Source organism: Carcharodon carcharias, chromosome 18, assembly GCF_017639515.1.
Source record: "Carcharodon carcharias isolate sCarCar2 chromosome 18, sCarCar2.pri, whole genome shotgun sequence".
Taxonomy (NCBI): Eukaryota; Metazoa; Chordata; class Chondrichthyes; order Lamniformes; family Lamnidae; genus Carcharodon; species Carcharodon carcharias.
In genome coordinates, this window is record NC_054484.1 from 52,363,183 (window position 1) to 52,390,426 (window position 27,244).

The following is a 27,244-nucleotide window of genomic DNA, read 5'->3' on the forward strand; positions in this document are numbered from 1 at the left end:
TGACATTTTTTTTATAAAAACCCTTTGGTTGAAGTTTTCTGACTGTGAGAATTGTAGCTGACCAGTACATAAATGCTGAAAATTGCTGAGTATAAATTACTGCAATGATGTAAAAGATTCTCAGTTGAGTGTCTGTGAGTCAGCTGTTTCAATGTCAAAGGTGAAGCATGGAGCAATTATTAGATTTTGAACACTCAGCCCCGACATCAAGGGCTCCAAGGTCAGACACAGCAAGGAGAGTAAAAGTCTCTACTCCACCTTTTTAAATAACCCCCAAGTTGGAATGGCAGACCTTGGTGTAGCTGTGGGGCGTTTTTTTTTCCCATTCTCAAACTACTCATCTTTACATCCCTTTTGAATAGGTTGTTGATCTTTGCTTAAATATTTATGTGCATAATAGAATTTAGTTGATATTGCCCAAAATTCATCTTACATGGGTTTCTAACAGGGAACAGCTTCAGAATGGGAGGTGACTAGAATTATGAATGGGGATGGGGGTGATTTCCATTTTGAGATCAATGGTTTAACTGGAATAAACTGGAGGTTAAAACTAATAAGTTGCTTCGGAATAAAATTGTTTACCATCTATTTTTCATGAAGAACCATTGAACTTAGGTTTCAACAGTGAAGAGATAGTCATGACAGCCTGCTGGCAATAGGGTTTATAATACATTATCATCGTTAATTGCATATAAGTCAGTGATGCCTTTGGAAAAGATTTGTTTTATCCTAATGAAAGTTAGTTCTATATATTCTCTTTTTTGTTACTTGTGCCTTTTGCTGAAAAGATTATGCATTTTAAATGGGCTGGGCTATACTTTTATTAGAAAAGTGGATCACAAACATATTTACTCCAAAGTAAGTCAGTAACTTATACCCAGCTGTTCCAGTAAAAGTGTTCATCTCAGAATTAGAATCTCTCCTTCCAAAGGGCTGAATTGTGCTCTGAGCCATGATTGTGAATATTTTACTACCAAAATGAACTGGGAGGAGAAAAGGTGTAGATCTCACATACCTATAGCAGTGAATCATTTTGGAAAAAAAGGTGCTCTTAGTACTTGACTAATTCACATATTCACTTAGAAGAGTGTTTGGATATCTTACCCTGTGGATCTTTGCTCCTTTCGAAAAGTTAGAGGGATGGGAAAGGGAGGAAAGATGTTAAAACAAGCAACAACTTATTAAAATGTTTAAATTGCCAACAGAGAGGAGTTCCTGATTGTGTTTGTAGGCTTTGCAGGCATATGTTTGCCTGTTAAGATATTCACCTGAGTTGCGGTAGGGGATCAGCTCAATATTTTTACCATCATCATTTAACTAAGTAAAATTAATTAATTAAATGATGATGGTAAAAATATTCATTCAAAATCTGTAAAGTTGTTTCTGCACTATTTCCCTTCATTTTTGTTTTTTTGTTGTCATTTAGACTCTCAAGAGATTTTGGAATTGTTCTGAGGCTTCTTTTTGTGTTGTTCTGTTCTATTATTGCAACCTAAAGGCTTTCCAATGGGAATTCTCCCACACCTGTGCTTTTTAGCAGGACAAGAGAGAAGGACCAACAGGTGGATGCTGGTTGGGTCAGGTTGCTTCAGGAGTGGCCTGCGTTCAGTTGCCCTTATCTTTCAAACTGCATCTGCAGTCAACAGTGCAACTAACTCATTTTGGCAGAGAATTAATGCATGTGGAGGCTCTAATTTCTAACACCTGACACAGAAATAGATACAGGATAAGCTGACTAACCTTAATGTTGATTGGGTTTCAGAAGACTCTAGTCACATACTTTTAGTGATATGGAATGAAAGGTCCAGTGTAGTGTGATGGCCTATGTGCTTTAGGGGAAAACATGTTTTATTCTGGGGTGATGGTCCTTTAAGAACTAGGTTTCTTTGAAAGATCTCTGGTAAAATACCTGGGGGTTCAGTAACTGATCATGTGACCAGGTTGCCTGAGTGATAAACAATAGAATAGCAAAGGGCCAATTGTAACTTTATTGTAGGGGTGAGTAAATTGTGGGTCAAGCTGTTTAGTCTTACGTTTAAATAAGCTGGCTGCAAAGCAAGGATCTCTTTTCAGCAGCTTCAGCAAATTGCATTTGAAATTTGGTGTGGTACAACCAGGAGAGTTTTAATCCAAGATGGTTATGCTTAAGACAATAGCACTGCCTGTGTTGAACAAGGAGTCTATAACCGTCAGACGGTTGGAGGAGATTTGAAGGGACAACAATCTTGGAAGTAAGTGGAAGGCCGACAATATCTCGGCCCTTATGCATATCTTTGAAATGGTATTCTGACCAAATGGTTAATCTTCCAAATTCTGATAATTATCTGACTTGAGTTATTGGGGATGCAATGGGTGTAGAAGGAAAGTTGAAATAAGAATTTTGGTTGTGAGCATAAGTAACTGTATTTATTGTACTTGTAACATATTTAATGTAACTAACTATTTAAGATGGTGTATTTATTAGCTATTCATGTTCTTTGATTTTTGTGTAGTAAACTTCTTTTGATTTTAAACAATGAACCTTGTGGCTTCATTCTTTTAGGAAGTGCCTAGGTTTATATATGCTAAAAAAATAAACATGTTGCTGGCCTCTACCAAAGATCATAAGAGTAGGTTGATTCACTGCATCTGCCAAAATGCCACCAACCACACCTGCAGACTCTAGTACACATAGCTGCATGTGGGACACATGCAGTAAGGTCAGGCTCCTCTAAGTCACCCAGGTCAACGTGGTTGGCCACTGAATCAGGGCTGCCTGGGTGAGCAACAGTTGTCCACATCCTGAGAATGAAAAAGTTGATTATAGTGCCACAACTCTGGCTGAGATACACAAATATGTACAGATAGGGAGTTGCCACATTGGTTTGTATTGCTCAGATTTATTCAAGAATTTACCGATGGAGCCAGTGAGGGAAGCCTGTTGATATATATTTTTAAAATAAAATCCAGAACTATTTAATTCAAGGTGCTGTTGATCCTGCATTGCGCTTTTGGTTGTTGTACAACACCATGGTTGCCACAGGCGCTGTACCTAAGATTAATGAGACATCAGTGACAGTTACTACACTTCCTTAGTGGTACAGAAATAAAATAAACCCCAGCAGCTAGAGGGAAGTAAGATGTTGTATTGCAGGAAATTATTTACACTGCAAAATTATGCAGAAATGTGCTATGGATGCATTGATTTTTATAGGTTGTGATCTTATTTCTGTAGTTTTGAGTATTTTTGTTGAAACATTGGGATGAATTTTACTAACCCATGCAGTGGCAGGGTTGTGCCCACCCCCCCCCCGCCCCCCCCCACCAACTTTCTGCTTTTGAGCCTGTCACTGGGACCCCTCCACCCTCCCACCAAGACAATAATAAAATTCTCCCCAGTGGGGGGAAATCATAAAATGGCAAGGGAAGGCAGGCGTAGAGCACCCATTGTCTTTCCATCACAGTGCCATCTTTCCAGGTGTAGAGGATGTAGCGAATGACCCTCCCCCCCCAGAAGCTGATTGAGCCACTTAAGTGGGCAATTAAGGCCTCTTTCCCTCTGTCACTGGCATTTTACCAGTAGCAGATGGGCTCTTTGCCATGTGGGGAAAAAGCCAGCCAGTTGGCTTGGAGAGGGATGGTCCCTCCTATTCGGGCACTCTTTGATCCAGGGAGGGGAATCCCATGACAACGGCACCACCTGTACCCACCAACCCCAACCTCCCTCACTTGCCAGGTGTGTCTGCCTAACTGGCCCAGGTTAGAGCCAGTTAGGCCCTAACTGGGCCGACTTAGATCCCCCCTTCCTGGTTGGGGGAGCACCATCCATTCATGGTGTCCTCTTCTTCCAGATGCTGTCCCAGCAGTGACCACCACTCCTGGTAGCACCGCTGAACTGCTGGCCCTCTGATTGGCTGACAGCCCCTGCCCTGACAAGATGTAGCCATGGGTCTCACAGACCATAGAAGCAGGATTGCGCACCCACCCCACCCCACCCCCTCCTGCTTTCGAGCCTGTTACTGGGACCCCCCCCCCCCCAAGACAAGAATAAAATTTAGCCTAGTGACTCCTGTTTTACTGACACATATGTTGTTCTCAAGGGCAATTAGGAATAGCTAATTAAAAATGCTAGCCTAGCCAGCGACGCCTGTGTCCTGTGAAAGAATAAAAAAGTATGGCTTTATGGAACTTTGCATCACTAAAGTCCCTTTAGAACGCAAGAACACAAGAAATAGGAGCAGAAGTAGACCACATGGCCCATCGAGCCCATTCCACCATTCAATATGATCATGGCTGACCTTGGCTTTCAATTCCACTTTCCTCCATATCCCCTTATCCCTCGATTCCCTGAGAGAGCAAAAACCTGTCTATCCCAGCCTTAAATGTATTCAACGATGGAGCATCCGCAACCCTCTGGAGTAGCAAATTCCAAAGATTCATAACTCTCCTCATCTTTCTCCTCATCTCAGTCCTATATGATTGGCCCCTTGTCCTGAGGCTGCAGCCCGTGTTTTAGATTCCCCAACCAGTGGAAACAATCTTTCAGCGACTACCTTATCACACCCCTTCAGAATGTTTCAGTGAGACCGCCTCTCATTCTTCTAAATTTCAGAGAATACAAGTTCAGTTTACTCAGCCTATCCTCATAGGACAACCCCCTCATCCTAGGGACCAATTTAGTGAACTTTCACTGTACTGCCTCCAATGCACATATATCCTTTCTTAAATGTGAAGACCAAAACTGCACAAACCAGTCCAGATGTGATCTCACCAACACCCTGTAGCAGAACTTTATTTCTGAACTCCCATTGCAATAAAGGCCAACATGCCATTTGCCTTCCTAATTGCTTGCAGTACTTGCTTGCTAACTTTGTGTTCTTTGTACGAGCACACCGAAGTATCTCTTTGAACATCAACATTTACAAGTTTCTCGCCTTTTAAAAAATATTCTGCTTTTCTATTCTTACAACCAAAGTGAATAACTTCACACTTCCCAACATTATACTCCATCTGCTATCGTATTCCCAACTCAGTTAACCTATCTATATCTCTTTGCAGATTCTCTATGTCCTCCCCACAGCTTACCTTTCCACCTAGCTTTAGAAACATAGAAACTAGGAGCAGGAGTAGGCCATTCAGCCCTTCGAGCCTGCTCCGCCATTCATTATGATCATGGCTGATCATCCAACTCAATAGCCTGCTCCCGCTTTCTCTCCATATCCTTTGATCCCTTTTGCCCCAAGAGCTATATCTAACTCCTTCTTGAAAACATACAATGTTTTGGCTTCAACTATAATTCCACAGGCTCACCAATCTCTGGGTGAAGAAATTTCTCCTTATCTCAGTCCTAAATGATCTTTCCCATATCCTCAGACTGTGACCCTTGGTTCTAGACTCCCCCCATCGAGAACATCTTTCCTGCATCTACCCTGTCTAGTCCTGTTAGAATGAACTCCAGTGAATATAATCCAAACTGACTCAATCTCTCCTCATATGTCAGTCCTGCCATCCCAGGAATCAGTCTGGTAAACCTTTGTTGCACTCCCTCTATAGCAAGCACATCTTTTCTCAGATAAGGAATGTATCGTCAGCAAGCATCGATATGTTACTCTCTGTCTCTTCATCTAAGACATTAATATAGATTGTAAATGGCTGAGGACCCAGCGCTGATCTATTCACTGCCTGCCAACTTGAAAATGCCCTGTTTATTTCTGACTGTTAACCAGTCCTCTATCCACACTAATATCTTACCCCAACTCCATGAGCCCTTATATTGCCTATTAACCTTTTGTGTGGACCTTATTGAATGCCTTTTGGAAATCCAGGTATGCTACATCTACTGGTTCCCTTTTATCTACCCTACTAGTTACATCCTCAAAAAACTGTCATAAATTTGTCAAACAGGATTTCCCTTTAGTAAAATCATGCTGACTTGTTCTAATCATATAATGCTTTTCTAAGTGCATTGTTAAGACTTCCTTTCCCAACAACTGACCTAACAGGCAAACTAGCATGTAGTTCACTGTTTTCTCTCTCCCTCCTTTCTTGAAAAGTGGTGTAACATTTTCCAACTTCCAATCTGATGGGACCATTCCCGAACCTAAGGAAATTGCCCATCTTCATGTTTGACACATCTATAGCCAACTGGCCTTCCCGTCCTGCAGCACTCTTAACCTCAAGTTGCTGTGTTAGATTATTTGTTCCACTGCTTTTCCTGAAGCACATGATGGATTTCCTCATCAATTTTCTCTACTAGGGCTTGTAGGGCTTGTGCCTTTTGAGTGATATCTTTAGGATCGTATCCTTACACAGCACATCAATTCAAATAGTGAATGCTGATGACATCAAAAAGTAGCTGCTGGAGACAAACGAGGTCAATAATGCAAAGCAACTAAATTAATATCAGAACAGTTACAAACATTGTACTTTTGTGATCTTGTCATTTTGGGCATGTGGACGTCAATTCATTTGCATTCCATTGTCAGGCTCAATAACTCCACTAAACAAGTTTCGCTATCTCCCACAGAATAACATTTTTTTTCCCTTCAAGACATTCAAAACTGTGGAGCTGCTTATTTCCCTCAGTCTTCCTTTCATCCTACTACCTTCAGGCTCTAAAAAAAATCGAAGCCTGGTTATCATCTAATCACCACTTCTTGACCTACTTTACTGACTTCATTATTCTATTCAGCTATCCCTTCTTCGTTTACCTTGGCTTCTCAGTGAGATATAACATTAAGGAATAGGATTGCAGTATGTACTGAAATCTTTAGATAAAGATCAGTAGCACTATAAGTGCCTCACACATATTGTCCTATCCATACCTTTGTCAAATAGTAATGAACAAGTAAAAGAGAGAGTTGGACATATTTGCTCATATGATGCAGAGCTAATTAAAACCTCCAAACTGCAGAAGAATGCATTGTAAGAGTAGTCAAGGACTGTTTATTTATTCCCTTTTCTTTGAGAAAAGCTGTGCACAGAGGACCCTTCATAGAATAGCACAGCACAAAAGGAGACCATTTGGCCCTTCAGGCAGGATTTTCTAGCCCAGTCGTGGCAGGACCTGCTGGGGGAGACTTGGCGGCCCAGCCAAAATTCCATTGACTTTCGGCGGGACAGGATGATCCCCGTAATGGTGGGGGGGGGGGGATTCCAGCCCATCAAGTCTACATTAGTCCTTTCAAATTATCTTAACTCCTCAGCTCTTTTCCCACTTCCCTGCAATTTTTTCCACTTCATGAGAATTGACCCAATTCCTTTTGAAAGCTATTGTTATAGATTCTGCTTCCACCACCCTATCAGGCAGTGCACTCCAAATCCTGAACACTTGCGTTAAAAATAAAAAGATTTTTCATGCCTCACCTATTTTGCCAATCACCTCAACTCTTTGCCCTCTGGTTGTCGACGTTTCAGTAATTGGAAACAGTTTGATCATAAAATTTGGGTACATAGTGGTTTTCAGTGCTATGGCTGCAGTTTTGAGTTCAAAATGGCTTCTGCACCATGCCTGCCTGTATCTGCTGCAGGCTGTGCTGGATTCCATTATGGTTAGGTCTTTAGCCCAGGCACTGGGAGAGTGTGTATGCAGATTGTCAGTATGTAATGCTGATTTGATTGTCATGGTGCCACTTTCAACCTCAACACTCCAACCAACATTACCTCTTCTTTGCATAGCTGAGCAAAGCATTAGCAGCAGAAAGGAATCCATACCCCACACCAGCAGTACATTAAGTCCCCATTACTCTAACTTCTCATGAATTTGTTTTTTTCAATCCAATTGTGAGTTCTTACCCACATTCCACAGCCTGTTGCTGCTGTCAAGGACACTCAAAAGGTATTGCACCAAAGTCGCCTGAGAACAATGTATTTGTATGTGTATTTGTGCATTATGTTCCCGTGGAGTGATAAGTTCAATTTAAAATAACCCAGCAGTAAAACCTTTTTACTCACTATTGCTCTGGAGCATTTGAAATGAAAGGACTCAGACAGATTTTAGGTGAGTCATGGCCAGCCAAGTGGACAAACGAGTGGGATGCCTTAGAACGCTGAACTTGTTTGATATCCTTGATATCAAGGAAGTTTACATTATTTTGGACATGTGATGTGAACAGTAGGGGAGTATTTGGGAAAAAAACAGATTATCTGGTCGTTAGCATGTTGCTGTTTGTGGAAAATTGCTGTGCAGAAATGGATTGCTGTGTTTCTGGCAACACAAAAGTGACAGTCCTTCAAAAGTATTTCATCAGCTGTAAAGTGCTTTAGGAAGTCTCGTAATCATGTAAAGCCTTATATCTAAATGCAAGTCTTTCTTTCTGTTGCGGACCATCACCGAGTCCTCTTGACCACAATGCTAAAATAAATGCCACTGTAAAACAAACACTCCAAACTACCTTTTATCCAACGAACCATCCAATATTCCATACTATAGTTAACTAACTACTCTTGTACATTGCCTTTGTGTCCATCTTGTGAGTGCCTTTGCCTGTCCTTAAGCTCCTTTGCAGTGTTATACCAGTAGCTGCAGTATGGCGGATGGAAGGCTGCTGACTTTCAGTGGAGCAGACTGCAGAAAACCTTACAGGACAGCCAGAGAGGGGCTGACTTTGGACCGCAACACCTGGGTATGGTGGCAGCAATCTGACTAATGGGCAGCAGCAAAGGCAGTGGCAGGATGATTGCTGCCATCTTGAGAGAGGACAGCAGGTTCATGGTCCATGGACCTCTGCCACTTTCACAGGGTGACGCCTCAACAATTCTAGTAATTTGCTGGAGGACAGATTGCTTGCCTGTTGTCAGACCCAGAAAAATTCTTTAAGCACACATATCTGTAGCCATGATGGCAACAATCTGAGCATGCATGCAAGCTGTGTTGGGTTACTTCAGCTCAGCTTCTACTGCAGCACGCAGACATTTGTGATTTCTGCCAGTATAGGAATGAAAGCTAAGACATCGGCCATCATGGTTAGGTCTGCTAGCATTCTCATGGAGCTGGTCACCGCTTCAATCCTGGAAAGGATGCACTCTGCATGAAGCCCTATGCAAGGTTGGTGTCATGATCCTTGACAATGAATGCAGGCTTTTTGGCAAGCCAGTCAACTCACAAAGCAGTTCCGCATGCATACCCATCAACCTTTTTCTGTACGTGGTCTCATTGAAGTGCATGTCTGAATCCTCTGCAGCAGAACCCATATGTAACTTTGCCCTCCAGCAAGCTGACAGTGCACTACCCTTTCCCAACGCCTTCACTGCAGACAACTCATAACCAGGATCATCAGATTCTGAGAAAATGGTTATGAATAGTTGGCAGCCCAGCACGTCAAAGCAAAATATAAGGCTGAAGTATTTGCTATAATCTTCAGCCAGAAGTGCTGATTGGATGATGCATCTCATCCTCCTCCAGAGGTCCCCAGCATCACAGATGCCAGTCCTCCAGTCAGTTCAATTCACTCCGTTTGATATCAGAAAACAGCTGAAGGCACTGGATGCTGCAAAGGCTGTGGGCACTAACAACATTCTGGCAATGGAATTGAAGACTTGTGCTCCAGAACTTGCTGGGCCCCTAGCCAAGCTGTTCCAGTACAGCTACAAGACTGGTATCTACCCGCCAATGTGGAAAATTGCCCAGATATGTCCTGTACACAAAAAGGACAAATCCAGCCCAGCTAATTAGCCTACTCTCTATCGTCAATAAAGTAATGGAATGCATCATCAACAGTGCTGTCAAGCTGCACTAGCTTAGCAATACCTTGCTCACTAACGCCCAGTTTGGGTTCTGCTAAGGCCACTCAGCTCCTGACCTCATTACAGCCTTGGTTCAAACATGGACAAAAGAGCTGAGCTCGTGAGGTGAGAGTGACTGCCCTTGACATCAAGGCAACATTTGACTGAGTGTGGCATCAAGGAGCCCTAGCAAAACTGGAGTCAATAGGAATCAAGGGGAAAACACCCATATCCAGCACAAAGGAAGATGGTTGTTGGAGGTTAGTCGTCTCAGCTCCAGGACAGCACTGCAGGAGCTCCTCAGGGTAGTGTCCTCGGCCCAACCATCTTCAGCTGCTTCATCAATGACCTTCCTTCCATCATAAAATCAAAAATGGGGATGTTCGCTGACGCTTGCACAATGTTCAGCACCATTCGTGACTCCTCAGATACTGAAGCAGTCCAAATGTATCCAAGCTTGGGCTGTCAAATGGCAAATAATATTCACGCCACACAAATGCCAGGCAATGATTATCACCAACAAGAGAGAATCCAACCGTTGCCCCTTGATGTTCAATGGCATTACCATCACTGAATCCCTCACTATCAACATCCTGGGGGTTACCATTGACCAGAAACTGAACTGGACTAGCCATATAAATACTGTGGCTACAAGAGCAGGTCAGAGGCTAGGAATTGTGTGATGAGAAGCTCACCTCCTGGCTCCCCAAAACCTGTCCACCATCTACAAGACATAGGTCAGGAGTGTGGTGGAATACTCTCCACTTGCCTGGAGAGCGCAGCTCCCACAACACTCAAGAAGTTTGACACCACTCAGGACAAAGCAACCCTCTTTGATTAGCACCACATCCATAAACATTCACTCCCTCCACCACCAACGCACAGTAGCAGCAGTGTGTATCATCTACGAGCTGCACTGCAGGAATTCACCAAGGTTCCTTTGAAAACACCTTCCAAACCCATGACCATTATGATTTAAAAGAACAAGGGCAGCAGATAGATGGGAACACCACCATCTGGAAGTTCCCCTCCAAGCCACTCACCATCCTGACTTGGAAATATATTGGCCTCCCTTCACTGTCGCTGGGTCAAAATCCTGGAACTCCCTTCCTAACAGCACTGTGGGTGTAACTTCACCACATGGACTGCAGCAGTTCAAGAAGGCAGCTCACCACCACCTTCTCAAGGGCCAGTAGGGATGGGCAATAAATGCTGGCCTAGCCACCGAAGCCCATATTCCGTGAATGAATTCAAAAAAACCCATCACAACTTGTCACCTTTTGTGGTTGTACTTCCGAGCAAACATTAGGAATTATATGCTTTTTGTTTAAATCTCTGACTTCAGTAAAAAGTCTTAAGACTTCCATAAAATGGAAGTCATTGACATACCAGTTTAAATGGGATTTGGGTAATATATCTTCTGAATTGTACAAAATCATCCAACGTTCTTGGTTGAATTATTGGCTTAGCTTTTTCTTTTTGTTAATCTGTATTTATAAATTGTCCTATCTAACTTAATCCCGAAGAATTTATATTACAGAATTGACTGCTCAGTATTGTGCATTATGAACTGAATGTTTCTTTATCAACGTAATTAGTTCATGTAGACCCACGTGTTAACCAGCTTTAATAACAAGAGCCATTTTATAAAAGTTAGTCAAAAATGCAGTATCTGAGGAGCTGTGATGCTGTTGCTCAGATGTTAATAATAGTGAAAAACAGGATAGAGACACGTTTCAACATTTAAAGATTTTTATGAAAGAGTTGTTAATTGAATGATACTTTCTCACAAGTAAAATGTTAATATAAGTTAAAAGAAACAGAACAAGCCATTTAATTATCATCAGTCAAAGTCAGGAGCCACACCAGCTCTTAATGTGTCGCATGCAGCTTCGGAGCTGCAGATCCCTGACCACCTCCTTCTTGTTCGTCATCTGGGGTGTTTGGTGGAGTTCGGACAAGGACAATGGTGACTGCTAAGGTGGATCTGTGCCCGGTAGGTCCCGCCGCAAGGAGGACAGGATACTGCAGACAGTTGAATTTTGGATGAATTGTTGGCTCGGGATTTCCTTTCTTTGCCTTTTCCCTCCACCTCAGATTTGCGCTTGCTTTTGAAGGAAACCACATAATTTTTTTATTTGATTGTGCCAGATACAGTGATCCTGGGCAAGCTTCTCCCAGGACTTCGAGTTGATATCTAACCTCCTAAATGAAGCCTCCAGAGTGTCTGTGTAGAACTTCCTTTGACTGCCATGAGAGTGCATCCCTAGACTTGAGCTTTCCATAGAAGATTCACTTTAGTGAGCGAGTGTCAGGCGTTCTGGCTACATGACCAGCCCAACTCAGGATTGACTGTCTCAATATGGTGCGGGTGGTTGGCATGCCAGCTCGGGTTGGCACCTCAGCATCTGGTATTTTGTCCTTCCATCTGATCTTCAGAAGCTTCCGAAGGCAGCTCAAGTGAAAGTGGTTGAACTTCTTGGCATGATGCTGGTACACATAGTCTTGTTTAGGTAGAGCAGAGTGGGCAGGATTGTTGCTCTAGGGAATTCAATCTAGGCAGACTTACGCCTCTTAATTTCCAGACCCCTGACATAGACTAAGATAGATGCTGTTCTCTCTCTTCTCTGAAACAATTAAGTGGTATGGTGTTTTTTCATATCTGACATAAAAAGCTTTCTGAAAAGATGCGTTTATCTCTTTCCCTATCTCAGATTGTGAACTTTTATCTTAACTGACATCAATATAAAAAACAATGGTCTAGAATTTGCTGGAAACAAAGCAGGTGTGTGAACAATCCGCACCATTATTAAGGTACAAATTGGCCAGCATCCTGTGGCGAGGAAGAGATACCACCTCCTCCCCCACCCTGTGAACTGTGAATCATAAGTTGCTGGCTGAAAACAACATCTTGTGCTACCCTCCCTGTGTTTTCGTGAATTTTCCACGTGTGCATTAATTGTTCATTAAACTTGCTACAGAAAGTTGAGTTCAATAATTAATAGTTCAAGTACTCTTAACAATGTGATAATTGTCAATGAGTGCCAATTTTATGCAGAAAGTAAACAATTAAAAGTGTGGAATCTCACTTTATAAGACTGGGATTGTTTTAGGAGATTTTATAAATGTCATACTTTTTTCCCATTTTGTCTCTTTCTTCTTTAAATAAATCTTTCTTTCCCCTCTTGTATTTTACCTTTCTGTACCTGGTTTGAATTGAATGCAGGCACTCCAATTCACCTATCTTGTCAGTCCTTTCTCTGTTTGATTCTCAAAACTTAACTCTCATTGGTTCAGAGCTACACTGTCCCGTTATTCAACAAAATCTTAAATGCCCTGTTGCCCATTATCAGCTCACAAGGGAGAATTTTCCATTTGGCGTGCGGGCGTGTGCCTGGCACACCAGAACGTTAAATGACGTGCACAGATGTCAGGCGTGTGTCCCAGTGTCATCACAAAATCACATGATATTTTGTTCAGCAGGCGCGTGCTGGAGTTGGCTGCATGCCCATCGATAATTGATAGGCCTATGAAAGCCATTAACCAGGTAATTAACCTCAATTTTATGCTGCCCGTCCAACCATAAGGTTTGACTGGCAGGCCAAAAGGTCAAGCGGCCTTTATGTTTTTTAGGAAACCTCATCCACGAGCAGGATGAGGCTTCCTAAAGCTTTTACAAAATATATAAAAACTTTTTTTGAAGCATAAAAACATGTACCATCTCATGTGACACAGTCACACAAGGGGACATGTTTCATTAAATTTTTATTGTAATTTTTTTTCAAAAGCGCTTCAATCTCTCTGAGGGCAGCTCTGTGCCTCAGGGAGATTGAAGCGCTCCTTCACGCGCGTGTACGAAAGAGCACTGGACCTGACTCTCCCTCCTCCCCCTGCCCGCACGGGTAACGCTCAGCGCCACCGCTCACATATTATGCTGAGTGGGCCTTAATTGGCCTGGCTCCGCGACTGCCCCCGCCCGCTCCCACTGAGCCTGCCCGACGAATGGAAAATCCTGGCCACGCTTTCGACAACTTTTGTAGACAGCATTTCGTTTGAGTTAAACGATACAGAAACAAGTCTACTCGTTGAAATGGCCTGCCCAGCAAATTCTGGGCCAACAATTTTGGAGCCTTTGATATGTCTGGTGATTCTACCGATTGTTCATATACTTCTGTTATCAAATCTTGCTTATAGATTCCATGTTACACAATTGTCATCTAAGGGGAATACCACAGTAATTGCTTCTGTGTTAGGTATGACTAACCTAGTAGGGTAGTTAGCAGGTGTTTTTGTGGGTTATAAAGGCACTTTTTGAAATCAAAATCCTAATCTCTGGAAAAGCAACATTTTATTGCTCATTTGAATTGCTTGAGCTGGCAGTTTTCAAAAATTTGAACCTTCGTATTTTAAGAAATGGTTTGGGCATTATGAAATAGAATCTTAACCCTCTCCTATCCCTTGACTTTGTCCCTGTTGTTCCTACAGTGGAATAGAAAGAATTTTCTGGAGACTGGGGGCTGCAGTGGGTTAAACATTGTGCTTTCACCTCCGGGACCTGATTTGAAATCCAGTCCAGTAGGACCGAAAGAGAGTCTTCTCTGCCTATGAGCTGTGAACCACAATACATTAAGACAGTTAGGAATGGGCAATAAATGGAAGCCTTGCCAGTGATGTGGACAATCTAAAAAATAAAATGAAATGGAATATAAGCACAGGATAAAGAAGTAGCTAGGGGACAGAAAGCAAAGTTTAGGGGAACCTTGTATGGATGTGCCCAGTGACCTGTGCTGGGATCTCTTTTCCATTTATAAAACTGATTTGAACATAGACACAAGAGGAATCTTATCAACGTTTACTAATGGTGCAAATTTGGGATGCATGGAAAATCTATAAGAAATTAATGACATGGCAATTGTGTGGATGAATGCAAGAGTTTGCAGGAGTACATAAACAATATAATGGAAAGGGCAATTTAGATTGAGATATGGTGAAGTAGTATTTTTTTTAAATGAAATATACTTAACATGATAATATGACAGAATGGAGGAATAGAAGGTTCTGGGATTCAACGGAAAGATCTATTTGGGCAGATGAATAGATCTTTATAAAGTTGGATGTGCCTCAAAAAGAATATGAATGGGCAAATGGTAGTCTGAATTTTATATGTTGGGCTACTGAATATAAGAATAAGGAAGTAATGTTGAATTTCTGCAAGTTATTAGTTAGCCCACAGGTGTAATAATCAAAAATGTTTGGCTCCCAGTCAAATAACATCTTAATTTTACAAGGCTCATCCCTTTTCAAAACTCGGCCATGGCTCGCCCACCTTACCCCCCCCCCCACCCACCGCCCCCACCGCGCGCGCCCCCCCCCCCCCCCCCCCCCCCCCGCCCATTTCTGTAATCTCCTCCAACCCCTCAATGCCCTGGGATACCAGTGCTTCTCTAATTTTGGCCTCTTATACATCACCAATTTAAAAAATTTTATTGTTCATGGGATGTGGGTTGTTATTGCCCATCCCTAATTGCCCTTGTTCAGTGGGCAGTTAAGAGTCAACCACATTGCTGTGGGTCTGGAGTCACATGTGGGCCAGACGAGGTAAGGACGGCAGATTTTCTTCCTTAAAGGACACTAGTGAACCAGATGGGTTTTTACAACAATTAACAATGATTTCATGGTCATCATCAGACTTTTTAAATTCCAGATGTTCATTGAATTCAGATTTCACCATCTGCCATTGTGGAAGTTGAACCTGGGTCTCTGGAATACAGTCCAGTGACAATACCACTATGCCACCGCCTCCCAATTTTTAATCTCCCAATGGGTGACATCTTCAGTTGCCCACTCCCCAAGCTCTGGAATTCCCTCCCTACCTTTCTCCATTTCTCTACCTTGCTTTCCTCCTTTAAGACATTTGTTAAAACCTGCCTCTTTGATGAAGCTTTTGGTCAACGGACTTAATAATTCCTAATGTGGCTTGGTGTCATACTTTGTTTTAGAATGCTCCTGTGTAGTGCCTAGGAACATTTTAATATATTAAAGGTGCTATATAAATGTAAGCTGCTGTTGTTGTGCACTAGAGGACAGAAAAGATTCTAGTGTCATGGAAAGGGTGCAGTGAAGAAACACTAAAATTATTCCAGAAATGAGTATGCTGTGACATACCTTAGTATTGGCATTTTCTTTCGGTCAGTACAGATGGGAGTAAAAACCAGACTGAGTCAAAAAATAACCAAATTATTTTGATACAAAAGTCCAAAGAACATTTGTCAGCTCAGATATCTAAGAAGGAGATCAAGCTATTCAGTTTAAGTGGGATTAGTCATTTTTGTTGGAAAGTATTTCTCAACTGTCTCGCTCAATTTGAGTCATTCATCTAAAGCTGTCAGAAAGACATAGATAAGCAAAGTGATTCCATGGACAGTAACAAATCATCATGTAAAGGTTAATACTCAGAGATCCTGTGTGCAATTCAAAGCACTGGAGAAGTACCACAAATGGTGCCTTTGCAAGAAAGGTGGTCCAACAACAATGTCCTCTGTCAAACCAACATGCCCAGCCAGCATCAAGGTGCTAATCACTCAAAACCAGCTCCACTACGTAGGACATGTCATTTGTATGCCTGGCGCTAGACTCCTAAAGCAACTGCTCTTCTCTGAGCTTGGTCACAGAAGGACACTCCCAGGAGTTCAGCATGAATGCTTTATGGAAGCCCTCAAAACATCCCTGAAGAAGTCAGGCATCCTCACCGACTTGTGGGAGTCCCTAAACTGTGACTGACTAATAGTCCAGAAGGTTCATTCCGGAAGGCACCAAACACATCGAGAGACTTTCCCAGAAACATGCAGAGGCATTGGAGAGAGTGCACAAACCTCCAAACAACCCAGCCCTTCAAATACCACCTGCCCTGCATGTGACAGAGTCTGTGGATCATGCATGGGATTTATCAACCATCTCAGAACTCATTGAAATGGAGTAGAAGCAAATCACCCTGGATCCTGGGGGACTGACTAAGGAGGAGAAGGGCACTGTGGTTTCATTTTTAATTCCAAAAGATATCCACAACAGTAAAGTTAGTTAAAACATCAACTGCAATGGCTTGTTTGTCTTCCTGGAAGGATTGAGTAATATTGGTGATCTGTACAGATGATCTTTGCCATCCTACATTTGTATATGTGATGGTTACCCTCTGACATCCAAGACAATATACTCAATAGTTTTCTTGTGTATCTCAAATCTAGTTTGGTCCCAGTAGAAAAATTCATTTGGAAAGCTAGTGTTCCAATGTGTGACAAGATTGAGCTTGTTTGGCAATGCAGCAAGGGGCTTGCACGTCCTAGTAAGCTGAAGCCATTCATATTTTATCAGTCTCACGGACTTCAGTTTGTAATACATTTCATTATCCATTAACTCCAGTAGAAGATTTTGAATTAGGGGAAAAAAATGGTGATTTTTTGCAATATTTACCATTTTTCTGACGCTACAACCCTTCCATAAAAATACAAATAAAATCTGGCATGAAATACTAGCTTGTGAAATAAACAAAATAATTAATGCAAAAGTGCAGAAAATGTAAATGAAGAAAAAAATGTCAATTTTGGTACAAAGGAAAATGGCAGCTTTTAAACATGCCCTCATTAATCACTGTAAACATAGAGGTTTCTAACTGGTATTTTTAGCAATAAATGGTAGGCTACTCAATTAAAGTCAGTGAACATTATTCGCTGTTCAGTTGTATTGTCAGCAGTTGTTTACTTTGTTTCAATCAGTCATTAGTTTAGCCACATGGATGGAAAGAAAGTGCAAATAAATCATTAATGTGTACCTGTGCATCATAAAGACGTCGGTGTGCATAGTTCATAATGTTCAATGATTTCAAACAACAGATGCATGCTGTTTTCTAATACTCCAATACAATGACCATTTAAAAATTATGATACTTTATTTTCCTCCTGTTTTTGTGGCCATGCCAAAAATAAATGCTTCCACCCTGCCAATGCTTGCTTTTAAGCCTTCCCATTCTATGTGCTGAGAGGGCAGACAGATTTTTGAAGTCTTTGCCAAGGCTGTATTAGTGCACTGGACATCAGAAGATATTTGAGAATGGCTATGGAGACTCTTCCTTTGCTTTAGTTTGATTAGTTTTCCCTCCGGACAATGCACACTCTCTATTTTTAGCCTAATCCTAAAAGAATTATGAGCTTTGAGAATTTTTAGTACTGTATCAGGGTTTTTAAAGTGAATTCCTGGCTTGCCTCCATCATGCAAGATGACCTGAATTAATCCCTATTGTGGCTTATTCTGAAAATGGAGAGAATTAGTCAAGCTTGGAGCACTTAAAAATTTGAGTCACCTTTCTGTTCCTAATTTCATACCAGTCCTCTCATTTTTCACGTTTTTTATTTGCCGAGTGCATCCATTGGGACAAGAAAGTGCAGAAGATGGGAAGGATGTAAGCGCAGTATCGATTTGGTCCCTGTTTTTAATAGGGATAGAGCTTTAAATCTGGTAATGGAGAGCATCCACTTTAGAAGCTCCACTACTGCTGGTGTTTAATGATATTTGGCTCCAACTCCTCCACATCTCATTGTGAGGGCCTCCAAAGCTAAAAACCTTGGTCCTTATCCTCAACAGGCAAACCACTGGCTACATCCCAACTTTTTCTAGTACATTAGAGGGAGTGAATCTCTTTTCATTCCTTTGCTCTCAAGCTGGTACTTTACTTCTTGTAAGTGTTTAGAAGGATCTGGTTCTGAAGTAACATGGGGCTGAGTACAATACTGCCCACAGAGTGTTGTAAGAAGGCACATGACCTGGAGCTAAGGGGCAGTCTAGACTTAGGTAGCAACATGTAAGTACCTAGTATGGGGTCCTCTCCACAGCTTTACCTTCTACTGTAAATATGTGCATAGTTCAGTAATGTCAATAAAGGCTCCTTTGTAACTTCAACAACTCTGCTTCAGGGTGTCCAAGCTGTACACATCGTGGGTAGCGCCAACAGAACAGATCAATAAGTGGGCTTGACCTTAACTCCCAGGTAGGAGCGCAGCAAAGTGAGCAAGGGGTCTCAGACAGACTCAGCTGAATTTAACATCTTGGCTTTATTAACATGCTGCTTCCCAACTTCCTGATCAAAAGGGCTGGGAAGCTGTCAGGAAGCAGCTGCCCATTGTTAAAATCAGGCAGGACGAGGCCTTTGGGGGAATTTGCAGAATGGTCCCTGGTACAGGATAAGTGCTCCAGGATGGAAATCTTGATTATAATGTGATGGAAAGCCTGGGGCATTGGGGGCCCTAAATTTTGATGTCGGTTTGGGAGAACTCCTAATGCACTAGAAAGCTTTTATAAAAAATTATAACTCAATGAGTTTGGTCTCATCTGTCTTGGCTCCTATTTCCAGTAGGTTTGGCCTGGTGGGCCAACTGTTATGGCTCCTTGCTTGAACCTTAGGTTAAAATAATCAATTGGTCTTTCGATATTACAGTGAGCCAGAAATGGCTAGGAAAGGATTGGGTATGTCCCCATTCCATTTTACCTGCATCATACCTAGTTTCGGCAAAGTGAATGGAGTTAAGATCAAGTCCTATTTCTCTGCTCCCAACCACACAACTCCTACTTTACCTGACAGGTTTCATTAGCATCCATTAACTTACAACAGTGCACTTCTAACCTATTTGTGTACTGAGAAACAAATGAATTAGTAGAACTGTTCTGAATGATTGTGGCGATAATAACAACAAAACCCATAGCACCTAATGGTGACAAATAACTGGAGATTGAGAAGATGAAAAAGCACAGGTTTTGAGAAAGTATTTGAATGAGTGGGCAAAGGTAGCTAGGTAGAGTGTTTTAGGAAGCAGTTGGGATGGAACTAGCTGAAGGATCAGCAACCAAACTGGAGGAAAAAGAAGGAATGCTCCAAACATTGCATCTAAATGATAAGGCATGTACAACAAAGGGTTGAAAGAAGTTGAGAAGGATGGGGAAAGATGTTGTGGTGGAGGGTTTGCAGATGAGAACTGCTATTGAACTTTGTCATTGAGTGTTGTGGCACAGCAAAAGTCTATTTGGTCCATCATGTCTGGTGTTTATCTGGACGGATCTAATCTCAATTTCTTGCTCACTCTATATAACTCCCAAATTCCCATTTTCAATGTAGTTCCCATTGGAAAATACTTGTGAACTCTGTTTCAACAATGGTTTGTGGTGAGAGGTTCCATATTCCAACCTCCTTTGAAATAATTTGCTCATCTTATTTATGTACCCTCTTGATAACACCATGCCAGTCAAAGAAAACAGTCTATCACGAATGATCTTATGTTAACCTTCATAACCTTGAAGTCTTTTACCAAGAAACTCCTCAAACTGCTTTGGCTCCGGTTTAAATGAAAGAATTGGAATCTCAGGTCTATCTATATAATAGTATCCCTTTAATTCATAGAAATAACATACTGAATCTAATCAGCACTTTCTCCTTTGCATTCAATAGGGTGTTCAAAGTTGTATACAGTACTTCAGTTATAGACAGATTAAGGCTTTTTTTTCACCCTAATTCTTTCCTTTTGTACTCTTTGCCTCTTTGGATTCTCTTTGCTATTTTAATTGTTTTGTCTACGTGTGCTGTCATATTTAAAGGGGATTGGAAGATTGCAGGCAGAGCCTTTGCAATGTTCACTCTTATTTGCCTCAACAACCTAGCATGCATCCCAACTGCACCAGGTGACTTTTCTACTTTGTGCACGACCAGCCTTTTAAGTATCTCCTCCTTAGGAATTTCTGTCCTATCCATTTTTTCTACTAACTCATCCTTGACTGTGACATTGATAGAATCCTTTTTTCTTTGAAGACACATTCAAAATATTCATTTAGTACCACAGTTATGCCCTGTGCATCCACAATATGATCTTTTTGGTCCTATAGGGGCCCACCCTTTCTTGGACTATCCCTTAACTATTTATATGTTTATAAAAGAGAATTAGGTTACCTTTTATGTTAGCCAGTAATTTATTCTCATACTTTCTCATTTCCCCTTGTTATTTTATTTTGTTCTCCTCCATACTTTTTATATTCAGCCAGGCTCCATACCATATTATGAATGTTACATTCATCAAAATACATCCATTTTTGTATCCTTTATAAGTTTATGTCTGTAGTCATTGAAGAAGCTCTGGCTTTGGATGCACCTCCTTTCCCCTTCATGGGAATGTGTCTACTCAGTACATGAACTGTCATCTCTTAGAAGACCCCCTATGGCTCAATTACTGTTTTGCTTACCAATTTTTAATTCCAATCCTCCTGAGCCAGATCCAATTTTAACAGTTTCAAGATTTGTTTTTTTTTACCATTTTTGGCCCAGGAAAGATTTGTAAATAAGGGCTACACTTAATATATTTTTTAAAGCAAATTATATTCGTGTATACTTAAAAAGGCACCTAGGTGAAATGTAAATTACGGTAAATAACAGTTTTTCTCAAACTAAGCAGTAAGGAACTTGTTAGTTTGTTTAGAAAAGCAAAAGAAACCTATAATCTATAAAATTGGAAAATCCCATAACCCCTGTCTGTATGTGAACAGATGAGAGATACTGCGATAGAAACAGAGATGCTTTTTGAAACAGGAAGGCTGCAAGGGCAATCAAGTTTGAAGGAAAAGTGGTGAAGGCCTTTGCTGGGACAAAGAGATCAGAGATGTTAGAGGAAATTTAGAATCAGCATTGTTTAAGTACACCAAGGCATTCCATTGATTACGGGCTATTGTGGTGTGTTCTTTATTTTGCATAATTGAGCAAAGGTAAGCTGTATTGTTTGAATTCAGTGAATTTGTTCATAATGGCTGCTGTGCACTTACCTTCCTGCAAAATAAAACAGCCATTTGTTTCACTTTAAACCTTATCTCACCAAGTGTTTGCTTGGTTTTCTTTTAGAGGGTGAGTTATACTATTATTGAATTAGACGTGGACAGTGTGCATCAACTCCCATAAACGCCAGGTGTTCAGATCACTTACAAGAATGACTGACACCACTGAATCTGAAATGAAATTATAATTTTTAGCTTCAATTTGTTATGGGAGCCTCATCAAATGCTTCTAACTATCCATAAAAAAGAAATAAAGCCATTGCATTTCCTTTATCCTTTGCTTTGCTTGTAAAAATTCTCTAAAGTTGTTCAAGCATAAGCTATCATTTGGAAATCCATACTGACTGACACTGATTAACTTTTGTTTCTTCAAGTGCTTCCTCTATGAACTCCATTTAATTCAGACAAAATACAGTTTTCCCTTTCACTGCAGTGGCATTAATTTGGCTGATCAGATTGTCCGCTTATTGTAGAACCCACCTGCTTTGCAATCATTGATTGTGTCTCAGATGGTCAATCAAGCTTTAATTGGTTGCATGTGGACACAGCATATGTTTGGTGTTGTACCAAGTCCCGGTCACCCATCACTCCTGTGCTCACTGACCTACATTGCCTCTGGAAGCCGCAAAAGCTCACTTTTAAAATTCTCATCCTTGTTAACAAATTCCTCCATGGCTTGGCTCTTCTCTATTGCTGTCATCTCCTCTACCCTACAGTCCTGTGAGTTCTCTGCACTCTTCAATTATGGTCTCGCGCATCCTTGATCCTTAATGAGACATTGATTGACCTAAAATAATTGGCACATGAATGGCGGACGAAGGAGCTTGATGTAATATTTGAAACTAATTTAAACAGTAACACAGAAAGCTTTGCTGCTGCATGTGGTTATAAATATTTAGAAGATTGCATGGCACTGGCATTTTGGGAGTTCCAAACCATGATGAAATGGGAAATGGTCATATTAATGTAGAGCCCCAGGACTATAAATAAGTGTCATTGAGTCCTCCCTGAGTTCGGAAACATGTTGGCATTTTATTTCATTATAGTTGATGTTTCTAAACACTTAATATCTACTGGAATGTGCAGAGAGACTGTCAACTAAAAAGATAAATAGATGAGGCAACATATTTTTTGAAAAATCACCTGGACCATCAATAAACTAAAATTCAACTACATGGTGTGGACTTCCTAATGAGACAGTTTTACATGGTAAAATGCATTGTTATAGTCACCTAGTTCATGTGTTTTTGCGGTATGACTTTTATTTATGTAGGAATACAACTTGTAGATTAGAAATAAAAACATTAAATGTAAGGAAACACTTGGCTGAGGAACTGATTAACAGATCTGGGTTAATACAGTTCAGAGTGTTTATTCAATGAGGCCAGAGGAGGATGGAAGCCATAAAATGGCAGGTAGCCTTCATTTAGTGGGTGAACTGCAGCCAGTAAGTCTGAAGAGAATCGCCTCGACTTCATTAGAAATTTAAATTATTCAGGTAGGTCACAGAATCAAAAGGTTTGGGTTTGAAACTAAAAGCTAATTAATCTATTGGACATCTCAACTAACCTCTGTCTCCATAGAGATGAATAATTTAGGGTGGAGCCCTGGTTGGAATTCTGGAAAGTTGACTGTGGGATTTTTCCAGCAGGTCAATCCGAGTTTCTCTATGAGGAGAGGTTGGAGAAACTCGGATTGTTCTCACTAGAGCGACGGAGATTGAGGGGCGACTTGATAGAAGTTTACAAAATTATGAGTGACATGGACAGAGTAGATAGTCAGAAGCTTTTTCCCAGGGTGGAAGAAACAATTACTAGGGGACATAGATTTAAGGTGAGAGGAGAAAACTATAGAGGAGATGTGCGGGGCAAGTTTTTTACGCAGAGGATAATAAGTGTCTGGAATTTGCTGCCAGAGGAGGTGGTGGAAGCAGGTACGATAGTGGTGTTTAAGAGGCAGCTTGACAAATACATGAATAGGATGAGAATAGAGGGATAGGGACCCCAGATTTGCAAAATGTTTTAGTTGACGGGCAATATGATCGGCGCAGATTTGGAGGACCAGAAACAAAGGGCTGTCAGAAATCAAGGGTATTTTTAAGGTGGGGGCACTGAGCAAATATACAGTGAAGCCCATGCTTGCGCTGGAGCGTCGACAATTGTGAGGTGCTTAAACAATGTTGAAAGGTCGTTTAGCTGGAGTCTAGTGGAAGGGCCCCAAGAAAGCTCATACTTCAGAGGTTAGCAGAAACTGAGGAGGGTCAAAGTGAATTTCTGAAAAATGTGGCACTAGCTTGGCCACAGGAAGTGGAGGAATCTTCAAGAACCTGATAAGTAGCCAAAGACTTTCTGAGGGGAAGTCAAAGTAAAAAAGGAAAGGTCCAGTTGAGGATTTCAGTTTTAAAGTATAAGTGACCATGTTTATTTGTTGATAATAAAGCATAACTGATTGTTTAGTTAGAAGTTTTTGCTTTGTATAATAAAATCATTTGTTAAACCATGGAAACTTGTGTCTTCATTCTTTTAGTAAATAATAGAGATTTTGAATTTCTCTTTAAACATTAACAGTCTAAGGGAATCATAACACTGCCGACATTTCCAATTTAAATTCCACATTAATGTCTCAGCATTTAATTGTATGTATATAGCTCCTTTAACTTCATAAAACATCCCAAAGAATGTTATAGAGCAAAATTTGACACTAAATCACTAAGGAAATACTCCGGCATTGACCAAAAATTTAATAAGAGATGTAGGTTTTAAGGGGCATCTTAATGGAGGAAAGAGAGGTCGAGATGTGGAGAAGTTAAAGGATGGAATTCCAGAGCTTAGGATCTTGATAGCCAACAGCAGAATCACTATTACTAGAGCAATTAAAATCCTGGATACTCAAGAGACCAGAATTAAAGGAGTGCAGATATCTCAGAGCATTGTGGGACTTGCTTTTGAACTTTCAGCTGGTCCAAATTCCTTTATCATGACCTTAAGACACTGGTTGAAGACTTAAGTGATTTTCTTTTCAGTGGGGTAGGCTTCAGGTTTGCAGACTAAGCCTTGACCGATTGTGTAACTTATGATTTCTGGATTTAGAGCTGATGTAACCTGGAGAACAGATGCAGTTTCATTCTTGATTCGGTTTCTAGCTAAATAATTTCCCATGTGAAATGGCTTGCCTGCTTAGCAACCCTGCAAACTTTCTTGCCTGTTGATAGGAATAGCCTCCATGTCATGATATTTCAGGTCTACCTAGTGCTTCTGTCCCTTTTAATGCGACCTGCTCTCTTAGTGATGCTGCAGTGGTGGACAGCTGCATTTTGCAGTTGAGATTTCTTTCTGGTGCCTCAACCTGCCTATATGAATTGCATTAACACAGGAAAATAGGTTAGGAAGTCTCAAGTCCCATCCAAGCTTCCCCTGGCCACAGCATCGACCCCCTTGAATCTTTCTAATCCAATAATATGATGAAGATTGGATTCTTTACACTTTTTCTTTTGTGGAACATGAATCCTGTCCTTCCATATATCATTAATTTTACACAAATCACAACTTCTGGTTGATCTCTTCCCCCACCCCACTTTTTGAAAGCTTCTTCACCCAACCCATTTCTCCTTAACCTGGCATCTAGGACTCGAAGATGGCTAATCTGTAGCCTGTGCCCCTTCCTTCCTTTCTGTGTTTTGTTCGCTGATGTGAGCCCTACTAAATAGAAGCCAAGAGTTTACACACCTTGACTTGCATTCACTAGCAGACATTCCAGGGAGGAATAAGTAGTCTTATAAGTCGCACAAACCTCCAACTTTTAATTTTTATTCAGTAAAGGAATTAATTTTACCTGGCATAAAAAGGGCTTATTCTGAATTGCTATAGGCTTGAAATGGTGAAAACTGTTGTAAGTTTAAAGTCTGGGAAATATCAATACTATAGCCCCAAACAAGGTAACTTTTTTACATCACACTCATGATAATGGCATTGAAGCTTGATGAATGCTAATATCCTGGTTTCCCTAATGCATTGTAAATGATGTTTAGGTGTTATCATCCTGAAGAATCATTTGATTGGAAAGATCTGAAAAAGTGAGGTTATAACCTAGCTGGGTTAGAACGCCGTCATTTTATTCATGGGGTTTGAAGCTAGCCTGGAATAATAAAATGAAGATTTCCTCTCTGAACAGCGATCAGTGTTCTACAGGAAATCACTTTGGTGCTGAATTGCTTTAGGCTGATTGTGTCTTACAACAATTTCATTTTCATATAAAACATATGATTTCTATAAAATTACTGTCTTTTAAAGAAATGTCAGATATATAAATAAGTTGAATCTACACAGCAGAGACGATTTCCTGTAAACTCTGCTTGTTTTTGTATCACAGTGCAAAATGTCACAAATGATTCTTGGACACAGTTATTCATTATTATTACACATTTTTTGTATTGTGTATTTGGGGATTTGAACTTTTTTATTTTTTTGAACTTTTTCTGGATGCAACAATTTGGTTCGGATCCTTCAGTGAAATTTAGCATACTGTTCAATGCCGCTTTCTTGTAGTCTGAGTTGAAAGCCTCCAGTGAATATTGGAAAAACGCAGCAAATGCTCACGAGCAAGTGAATATTTCAAACTTAAAACAATGTTATACAACCAAAATGAAATCCTGAATTTTTTTTTATTTTTTCATTTCATTTCATCTGGGAGGTTAGATGTCCATGGTGGGCAATATTACTCCCTATAAATACATTTTTCTTTCTTCACCTAGGCTGGGAAACCTCTGATTGAAGATCTATTCACTGACCTACGTGATGGAAGAAGGCTTCTGGAACTTCTGGAGGGTTTTATTGGCCATGATCTAGTAAGTAGAGAATTTACGTTATTCAAAATCAACAAGTATAAAGCTTTGTTTGATAACTTATAAATGGATGTTGCTTCATCTTGAATCATACAAACTTGGCATGTGGACAAATGAGGTCTCTAATAGCACTATAGTGGCCATTCTTTGTATCAAAGTAAAAGTTTTAGGAACTTCTGTTTCACTTTATTTTTTAATTGTGGTGTTTTAGAATTGAGCCTAGGATTTATCATTCTTACCTGAAAGTGTTTCCATTTTCAATAAACCACAATAGTATTCATAAGTCAGTTGGGCCATGTATATTGTGCTGAATCGATGTAGAATCTTCTGTAGAAATGGCAATAATTTTAGTCCAATGGCAGTTGTTTGAGGCCGCTTTGAGAAAAGTGGTAAGCATTGCACTGGCAACAAAATATTTGAAATCACTGGAAATTAGGGCAGGTGGTTGCATAGTGGCATGGTCACTGGACTAATAATTCAAAGACTCAAGGTAGGATCCGGGTTTGAATCTCACCATGGCAGATGGTGAAATTTGAATTCAATAAAAATTTGGAATTAAAAGTCCAATGATGACCAATGATGATTGTCATAAAAACCCGGAAAAACTCAGCAGGTTTGGCAGCATCGGCGGAGAAGAAAAGAGTTGACGTTTCGAGTCCTCATGACCCTTCGACAGAACTTGAGTTCGAGTCCAAGAAAGAGTTGAAATATAAGCTGGTTTAAGGTGTGTGTGACGGGGGGCGGAGAGAGAGAGAGAGAGAGAAGTGGAGTGGGGGTGTGGTTGTAGGGACAAACAAGCAGTGATAGAAGCAGATCATCAAAAGATGTCAACAACAATAGTACAAA

General features: G+C 40.8%; 1 protein-coding gene across 1 annotated transcript in view; it reads left to right on the forward strand.

Annotated features, from left to right (window-relative positions):
• Window positions 1–27,244, forward strand: part of dmd (dystrophin) — a 1,748,406-nt gene that overhangs the window by 272,537 nt on the left and 1,448,625 nt on the right. Inside the window, exon 3 of the mRNA XM_041212034.1 lies at window positions 26,309–26,401. Within this exon, the coding sequence (XP_041067968.1) occupies window positions 26,309–26,401 (93 nt within the window). The remainder of the gene's footprint in view (window positions 1–26,308; window positions 26,402–27,244) is intronic.